The 9606-nt window shown below is 46.9% G+C and overlaps 1 protein-coding gene across 1 annotated transcript in view; it reads right to left on the bottom strand.

Moving 5' to 3' along the window:
- Positions 1-232: 232 nt before the first annotated feature.
- Positions 233-9606, bottom strand: part of LOC111962835 (melanopsin-B-like) — a 43420-nt gene continuing 34046 nt past the window's right edge. The window contains exons 8-9 of the mRNA XM_023986167.1: positions 1117-1263; positions 233-746 (exon numbers count right to left, since the gene is read on the bottom strand). Of these exons, the coding sequence (XP_023841935.1) occupies positions 348-746; positions 1117-1263 (546 nt within the window). The 3' untranslated portion in view covers positions 233-347. The remainder of the gene's footprint in view (positions 747-1116; positions 1264-9606) is intronic.

Raw genomic sequence — 9606 nt, forward strand, 5'->3', positions numbered from 1 at the left:
AAGGTTTTTTGTACAGATAGAATGCTCCAAAGATACTGTATTCTGTGGGGTGGAATTACAGTACCATTCGAAATACAGCAACTCTTTCCCTGCCCACAACATTTTCCCACAATGCACCACAATTTATAGTATGCTGCAGAAAAATGTTTCAGATTATTTTACTTTTGATAATACCCAAAATGTGCGTATAATTGACAGTTTTCAGTTACAGTGTATGTATAACCTCCTTGGACCATAACAATCCTCACTTGCTCTCGATTGTCTGTATTGTACAGTAATGTGACAGTAACACATCCACACATCATGCATACACCACAAAACCTTCAGACAGACTCAACAGGGTTGTTTCAGGAGAGGAATTTCTCTACCGACTCCAGCAGTTCAGTGGAGCAGTTTAAACTCTGCAGGCCCAGTAGCAAGTTCTTCTCACGGGTCTGTGCTCCACGCTYCTCCCCCTTATAGTCCCCCGTCGTCTCTGACAAGGGGGTGATGATGATCTGGGAAACCTCAGAGTGTCTGTGTTTGTTGTGGATCAGGGTCCTGGGGGACCTGGGGGGTGAGGCTGGGGGTGGGGGGGCCTCCACCTCAAGGGCTGACTGGGGGACTCTGTCCTGGGTCTTCTCCTTGTCCTCCCCCTGCCACCCCTCTCCAGCCTCCTCTCTGGTCATAAGGAGGGGCACGGTGGCCATGTTGACAGATTCAGACACCAGGTCGTGGTCACAGCTGCTCAGTGAGCCCCTCTCACACTATGAGAGCACCAAAGTAAATGGGTTGTGAATTACATTTTTACCATCCTCATAATTTTCAAGTGGTGACTTCTCAACTATTTCATATTTTGAAAAACTCCTGTCTATGCCTCTGTTCCATTGCAAATGATTGCAAATTGCGTAAATAATGTATAAATAAATACATTATGTTAAAGCACCTGTGAACCTGAGTATACCAGGTACCAGCTGTTATTTACATTTTGTATTACGCTGTCAGCCTGACAGATTCGTTTCATGTTCAGAAAAGCATTACAGCGCCCCCCAAACGTGTGTTTGAGTGACAGTTCGCCACAGAAACCGTGCAAAGTTCTACCCAGCCACCAACTCCTAGCTGGAACTCCAACCTTACCTTTTCCTGGCTGTTGCTGTTCCTTATCTTGGCCCGCTGCTGGGATGACTGTCTGCACTCCTTCACTCTCAGAGCTCCAGAGGAGTGGCTGATTCTCAGAGACTGGCCCTGCTGGTCCATGGGGTCCAGCTCGACATCACTCCTCATCTGCTGTGGAGGTTACACACAATACGGGTCCAGGTCAGCCAGGTCCAAGTCAACCAAGTCATCCAGGTCCAAGTCAACCAGCTCAGCCAGGTCCAAGTCATCCAGGTCCAAGTCAACCAGGTCCAAGTCAACCAGGTCATCCAGGTCCAAGTCAACCAGGTCAGCCAGGTCCAAGTCATCCAGGTCCAAGTCAACCAGGTCCAAGTCATCCAGGTCCAAGTCAACGCAGGTCCAGTCAACAAGTCTCCAGGTCCAAGTAACAGGTCAACAGGTCAAGTCATCCAGGTCAAGTCAACCAGGTCCAAGTCAACCAAGTCATCAGGTCAAGTCAACCAGGTCAGCCAGGTCCAAGTCAACCAGGTCCAAGTCAACCAGGTCAGCCAGGTCCAGTCATCCAGGTCCAAGTCAACCAGGTCCAAGTCATCCAGGTCCAAGTCAACCAGGTCAGCCAGGTCCAAGTCAACCAGGTCAAGTCAACCGGTCCAAGTCACAGGTCCAAGTCAACCAGGTCAGCCAGGTCCAAGTCAACCAGTGTCCAAGTCAACCAGGTCAGCCAGGTCAAAAGTCATCCAGGTCCAAGTCAACCAGGTCAGCCAGGTCCAAGTCATCCAGGTCCAAGTCAACAGGTCCAAGTCATCCAGGTCAAGTCATCCAGGTCCAAAGTCCAACCAGGTCAAGTCAATCCAGGTCCAAGTCAACCAGGTCACAGGTCAAGTCATCCAGGTCCAAGTCAACCAGGTCCAAGTCAACCAGGTCCAAGTATCCAGGTCCAAGTCATCCAGGTCCAAGTCAACCAGGTCAGCCCAGGTCCAGTCAACCAGGTCATCAGGTCCAAGTATCCCGGTCCAAGTCAACCAGGTCAAGTCATCCAGGTCAGCCCAGGTCAAGTCAACCAGGTCCAAGTCAACCAAGTCAGCCAGGTCCAGTCACCGGTCAGCGCCAGGTCTAAGTCCCAGGTCAAGTCATCCAGGTCCAAGTCATCCAGGTCCAAGTCATCAGGTCAGGCCAGGTCCAAGTCAACCAGGTCCAAGTCAACCAAGTCAGCCAGGTCTAAGTCATCCAGGTCCAAGCCATCCAGGTCCAAGCCATCCAGGTCCAAGCCATCCAGGTCCAAGTCAACCAGGTCAGCCAGGTCCAAGCCATCCAGGTCCAAGTCAACCAGGTCAGCCAGGTCCAAGTCAACCAGGTCAGCCAGGTACAAGCCAACCAAGTCAGCCAGGTCCAAGCCAACCAAGTCAGCCAGGTCCAAGTCAACCAAGTTAGCCAGGTCCAAGCCAACCAAGTCAGCCAGGACACAAGTCAGCCAGGTCAGCCAGGTCCAAGTCAGCCACTGCTCAGTATACTGTATGTACTGTAAATTCAGTTTCAAGAAAGTATGCATATATAACTCTGAAAACTCTAAAATATGAACTTTATTTTTTGGGGGGGGGGTGGGGTCCTTTGTGTTTGGACAGAACTGTAGGAGGTCCAGGATATATACCTCCTGCTGTTCAGCTGTGATTGTGCAGACTTAGCATTTCCAGACGGTCTAAAGTGGAACCGGCAGGTACAGTAGTGCTGAATCTGCCCAAGGCACCCTCCCCAGACCAGTGGACCACTGGACACACAGCTCTGAAGGGGCTCAGAAGGACTCTCGTTTCCCCTACAGACCTCTCCCCATGGGTCCACAACATCAAACACACACAKCATCAGAGCATCAGACCCAGAGCTCCTGGTGTGCTGCTGGATGCATGTGTGTGTTAGCCAGTTAGTCAAGAGCCCTGGGGTGTGTCAGGAAGTTGTCTTGGCACCTAGAAGGATTTTTGGTCTTTGTCCTCACTCAGCAGCTGAGCTCTAATTCAGCATGTAAACACAAAGTAAAGTTACTGTGTGTTACGCCAACGACGCATAAGACACGTCATAATGCTGGAATCCATAGCGGTGAAACGGCCACGTCTGTTTGCTACACTACAACAACAAAGTCGTTTCTTCAAACTAAAGCACTGTTTTTCTCCTCAGACATCATTACACGCGAGAAAGAACAACAGACTGTACAACCTTTTTTTTTTACCATGAAGCTGGATGTTCATCTCAAAACAAAAACAATAACAAATGTGGCAGCCAGTGGCGCTGTTTCACCTTTCGCAGCTTTAATCAGTTTAAGAGAATACATCTTAATACTGCTCCATTATATCGTATTTGTCTTCTGATATTGTTTACATAGTAACATAGTGAAAAGATCTCACACATGTGATGGTTTAGTCCAGCTATCTCTAGAGCAGGTATTCCCAAACTGGGGAATGCATACCCCCAGGGGTACGCGCAATGCCGTCGGAGGTACACCAAATAAAAATGTGAAAGATTTTTTCCTTTTTTTCCCTTCACTTTTTCAAACAGTACATTTGTATTTTCCAACGGGGCCATACATTTGGGTTAGGTTCTTTTCTTGCCTGAGTAGTCTCGTTTCACTGCCAAAAATAAAATTTAACCATCTAGTGTTCAGCGAAATAACAACACAATGTCCAATACAGGTAGCTTAGACAAATAATTAACATCCAATCACATTAACCGTTACTCTCTCGCGGGAAACCTTCACGACACATCAGTGACATGGCAGGAGATGTTTTGAAACAATTACTGCTTCGCATACAAGCCAGTGAAATCTATGCGCTACAGCTGGATGAATCAACAGACGTGGCGGGCCTGGCACAGCTCCTGGTGTATATCCGTTACGTTTATGGGGGTCAATTATGGAAGACATCCTCTTCTGCAAACCACTGGAAATAGTTTTTTAAAGTACTGGACAGCTTTGTGACATCAAATGGACTTTGGTGGTCAAGATGTGTTGGTATCTAGTGATGGCGCAAAAGCCATGACAGGGAGACAAAGTGGAGTGGTAACATGCATGCAAGCAGTTGCTCCCGACGCCACTTGGGTACACTGCAGCATCCACCAAGAGGCTCTTGCTGCCAAGGGAATGCCTGACAGACGTTTTGGACACTACAGTGAAAATGGTTAACTTTGTTAACGCAAGGCACAAGAACTCTCGTGTATTTTCTGCATTATGCAATGATATGGGCAGCGACCATGTAACGCTTTTACAACATACAGAAAGAAGTGCGCTGGTTATCGAGGGGCAAAGTATTGACACGTTTTTTTTTTTAATTGAGAGACGAGCTTAAAGTTTTCTTTACTGACCATCATTTTTACTTGTCTGACTGCTTGAACGATGACGGGTTTCTCACACAACTGGCCTATCTGGGTGATGTTTTTTCTCGACTGAATGATCTGAATCTAGGATTACAGGGACTCCGCAACTATATTCAACGTGAGGGACAAAATTGAGGCTTTGATTAAGAAGTTGAAGCTGTTCTCTGTCTGCATTAACAAGGACAACTCAAAGGGCTTTCCATCATTGTATGATTTTTTGTGTGCAAATGAACAAGCTTATGGACAATGTCAAATGTGATATACACTGCAGCGAAGCACCCGAGTGAGCTGGGTGTGCAATTACGCAGGTACTTTCCCGAAACAGACGACACAAACAATTGGATTCGTTATCTGTTTCATGCCCTGCCTCCAGTCCACATCTGAACAAGAGTGCCTCATCAAAATTGCAACAAGCGGTTCTGTGAAAATGTAATTGAATTAGAAGCCACTGCCAGATTTCTGGATATGGCTGCGCTCAGAGTTTCTTGCCTTGGCAAATTGTGCTGTTAAGACACTGATGCCCTTTGCAACCACGTACCTATGTGAGTCTCGATTCTCGGCCCTCATTAACATGAATACTAAATACAGGCACAGACTGTGTGTGAAAAATTATATAAGACAGACTCTCTCCAATACAACCCAACATTGCAGAGTTATGTGCATCCTTTCAAGCACATCCTTCTCATTAACCTGTGGTGAGTTATTCACAATTTTTGATGAACAAATAAGGTTTTATATGTAAGATGGCTAAGTAAAGAGCAAAATTATTGATTATTATTATGTTATTATTTGTGCCCTGGTCCTAGAAGAGCTCTTTATCACTTCCCATGAGCCAGGTTGTGACAAAAACTCACACTCATTCTTATGTTTAATAATGTATCGTATAGTGTGTTTGTGGAAGGCTTACAATGATGGCAAAAAACAACATTTGAGAGTGCGTTGACCCTGGTGCTAGAGGGGGTACGCAGCTGACCCTGATGCTAGAGGGGGTATGCAGCTGACCCTGATGTGATGCTAGAGGGGATTACGAGCTGACCTGAGCCCTAGAGGGTACGCAGAGCTGACCCTATGCTAGAGGGGTAACGCAACTGACCCTGATGCTAGTTGAAAAAGTTGAAAAAACGGACCATCTGACGCTGTACGTACATCGTGACGTGTCATGGCGTAATGTACAGTACGCATAAAGCAACTAATTCTGTCTTACAGCCTCTCTCCACCAGGTGAAGCACTCTCACCGTTTAAAAACAAGAAGGACCAGACAGGGTAAGGATACCTAGTCATTTTTTGCATCATCACTGCAACTATCATGACTCTCAAAACCTGCTGTTTACTTCTGAAGAGCGAAGCACCGCTCTAAAAACCTGATTCAAATCCGACAAACCTTAAATAGTATATAATGACACATATATCAACTCCTTTATAGTGTTTTATTTACATTTAGAGGTGACAAAAAAAAAGGGACTAGATGGTTCCAGTCCAGTTACCATCCAAGTATTTAACTATCAATTGTGCATCAGATGAGCACAAGAAGTCTGCAACAAACGTGAAATTCCCATTGGTCTTAGCACGTGCTCTAGCAACAGAGCTCGCAGATGGTAGGTTCATGATTACATTCGGATAAAGAGGCAGAGAGTGATACATTTTATGTCATAATGACAGCCAGCATTATTCAATCTGTCACCCAGCGTCCTCGAAACTAAGACCCCTGAATTATTCTACTCGGACAAGCAAGCATATTTGATCATCCACTGTGCACACTCGAACAACTGATTCATCGTAGCCCTAATAAACTGTGCAGTGGCGAGATTGCCTTTCTAAGTCTGCTCTTGCGTCAACAAAACCTCAATAATCATTCAAAGTCACTCGAGATATGATATTTCTTTCTGCGACGTATTTGGGAATAAGATTGCCTCTACAGTGTCCTCGTTTTCAACGTGAAAGTCAAAAAAACAAAATGGGTTTGGACGATTAAATGTCGTGTATTGATTAATGATAATCTGACCACCCCTCAACCATTCATTGTATGCCCTCCCACGTGTCCTGAGGGATTTTAATCAAATCGTATGCAAACTAATCTAACATGAGCATACACAACCTCAGAACCTCCATGCTGTTCTCTACGATGCTTTACAAATCTTACACAGGACTCCTTCCGGTAGTGCAGGGAATTGTTCTATGTCCTCCCAATATTGCTGTCAAAGTCAACCATTAGCATTATCCGTCAATGCAGGAGAACCGGATGGAGTATCAAGATGGGAAAACCCATCAGGCTACAAAAACCAACTAACTAATCGGAAGCGAAATGTCCTCAGGCCAAATTTGAGAAGCAGCGCTCCTTAAACTGTCAAATTGTTCTGTACTATGCAGTTTTAACTGACCACCTTCTAAAACCATGGTGTGGTTGAAGCCGCGCTGCGCCTGTCGCCCATGTTCAACACGAGCGACCTGTTAACACCTATCTCCACTGACAACCAGAGCCGCGGGAGAAATTGGTCACTTCACCATGCTACCAAAACTGCATGGCAAGGTCAGTCTCTGGATGACACTGTTCTGAATTGAAAACTCGTGCTGTAATTCCAAATTTGTTGTTGATACATTTGAATTAACATAATTGATTTGAAACATGTGTTTTGTTATCTGTAGACACGTTCAATCTGCTGCTTTCCAAGTTTTCATTCTAGCTCCACGCTCTATCTGGTGCAGCGCTACATACAGTATAGTATTGGTCGGCGTGGAGTATTGTACCGCCACAATCACAGAAGCTCTTCGGCCAACTCAAACACTGCTCAGTGAGAGTGACAGACGCTGTCCGTGAACGCTAAGGACAAGTCCCCAACATTTCCTTCTCCCTTTTTTCATAGCTCTCCTTGCATTAGTAGCTTTCACCGTGTAAGCTCGAGTGATGTTGAATAGTTTCTCATCTCGTCCCACTCCACGACAAGCTACCGCCCTGACCACCACTCCTGAGAGACGCACCCCGACAGATCCTCCGCTTCTACACCCCAGGCCACCTCTCTATCGCGTGCTAGTACCCCCTCACCTGCCGCATTATCTCGACACCACCCCTAAAATCCATATCCACCCCAAAGAGAAAGCACAAACCTTTCAGTTGGTTCTGACAAAACGAAGATAATCACGACACACAAACAGCTACACCCACATTATCCACCAGCCCGTAATAATTAAAATAAAATCTAACCCCTTACCTATGAAATGCCACCTTACCTCTATCAAAGCCCTTAAACCCAATCTACCTGCCCAGAGTCAAGAAATAGCTCCTCAATAAATTACTTTAAGCATATAACCTACAAGTTTTTATAAACTCCAACTATAATTCTCAAAATACCAAACTTAAGCCTTATACAGCTGTACACTCCTCTAGTACCCCCTCAGGCCGACTTCAACTAGTGCCCACTGGGCCGGTTTACCGGATAGTTCCACATAGAAACCACTCTACCGTCTACCCGTTCCAATAGCCGCTCCCTTCTCCCTTCCTCTCCAGCTGGTGAAATGCCGTAGAGCGCGTACCTCCATGCGCGGCCTCATGATCACCATGTGTGCCCACCCTACAGTGCGTCTCTACTTCCACCAGTCCCTACCCATCCATCTCCTCTGCGCCCATACCCATGAACATAGAACGCCCACGATGAACACTGCACCGTTGCTGTCTAACAACCAAAGCCAGGCTACCCCTTGAGTCCCTCACCCAACCTCCCGATTGCGCGATCCCACGTAAGGCATCGTTGAGCCTTCTACCCGAACTCCCTTTCCCTCCCAGCACTATCACCCCACTCTCACACGCAAATATATTCTCTCGCGAATACCAACTCCTCACATCTCCACTTCTCCTCTGCATGGCGCAACTCTGCTGATTCACACCCTTCTCGACTCAAAACAACTACATTAGCCATACGTTGGATACCAATATAGCCACAACTCCTGTTTACAAACTTTCGCCATCTATACCCGCATCAACCCCTCACACGGGCTACCATTTTCCCATTAAGCGGCTCTGATCATGTCTCCCCCCTTCTACCTCTACTCTAGCCCTGGAACCCAGAGAGAACTAGCATACCTCCAAACCCTCTCCACAGTTCATTAGCCGGCTCTCGCGAGGTTACACTGGTCTAAGCACCTAAAATCTCAGTTCTAGCGATGTGATCCACCCGCAATTGGTCTTCTATTCCTCCGTACAGCGTGTCACTCACTACAACCCTCCGCACCAGAATGGCATCGCCCCCTAGCTACGCGGCCGCACAAATTCTACCTCCCCAAGCGTCGTAAGGGTGCCTTGTCGGGTTAGCTGTCATTGTAAGTAAGAATTTGTTTTGGACACTTGCTAGATAAATAAAAGGAACAAAAAATTCCACAAACGCCTATCTAAATTGAGAGTTGAGAATGGTGTTGTAGGGACACATCCGATCATCTCTCTCTTGTGTGTCCTGGTAGATCTGACTCTCTGACTGGACTGTCTCATGTTTTAGGCTGCATCTGAGATCTAAAAGAGACCCATGAGATCTAACGAGAGTGAACTATCTCACTGACGGTTCATGGAGACTCCTATCCGAAAGACGCAGAGACAGTACACGCACAAACAACACCGCCTGATACCCGTTCTGGATAGATGTAAGTGCAATGTCAAAATTGCCATTATCCTTTCGACAATTGCAGACTACGTTTTATTTTCTATTAATTTTCAACAATAACTAAGTACGCCACCTGCTTCGTATGTTACCCATGTCCCGTTACCCATTTTTATTTTTTAAACGCAGTGTTGTAATAGTTGTGAATTTCCTTCTCAGGTTCCGAGGTAATGCCACTCCCCGGCCCCAGCACACCAGCCAGACGGGCAAATCCACGAGCGGTCCACGCCTCAGGGGGGCCGAGCGCCAGGACGGTAATCTCCTGGTCAACGCGACTCTAGACTCCTTGAAGAGGAGGGGAGGGCCTGGAGGAACAACCGGCCGACACTCTCGAAGTACCAGCCACGCACCGCCCCCCCCCAAAGGGGCCGATTAACCCGCCTAATGACAAGACCTGAGTAACACAGCGTACTGACTGCGACGACCACCACAGACTGGCCGCAAGAGCGGTGGGCTAATTGCGGATAGGACTGCATTCAATATCCCTACTACCACTCGCCACGCCCCACTA

Source organism: Salvelinus sp. IW2-2015, linkage group LG4q.1:29 (assembly GCF_002910315.2).
Source record: "Salvelinus sp. IW2-2015 linkage group LG4q.1:29, ASM291031v2, whole genome shotgun sequence".
In the NCBI taxonomy this organism is placed as follows: domain Eukaryota; kingdom Metazoa; phylum Chordata; class Actinopteri; order Salmoniformes; family Salmonidae; genus Salvelinus; species Salvelinus sp. IW2-2015.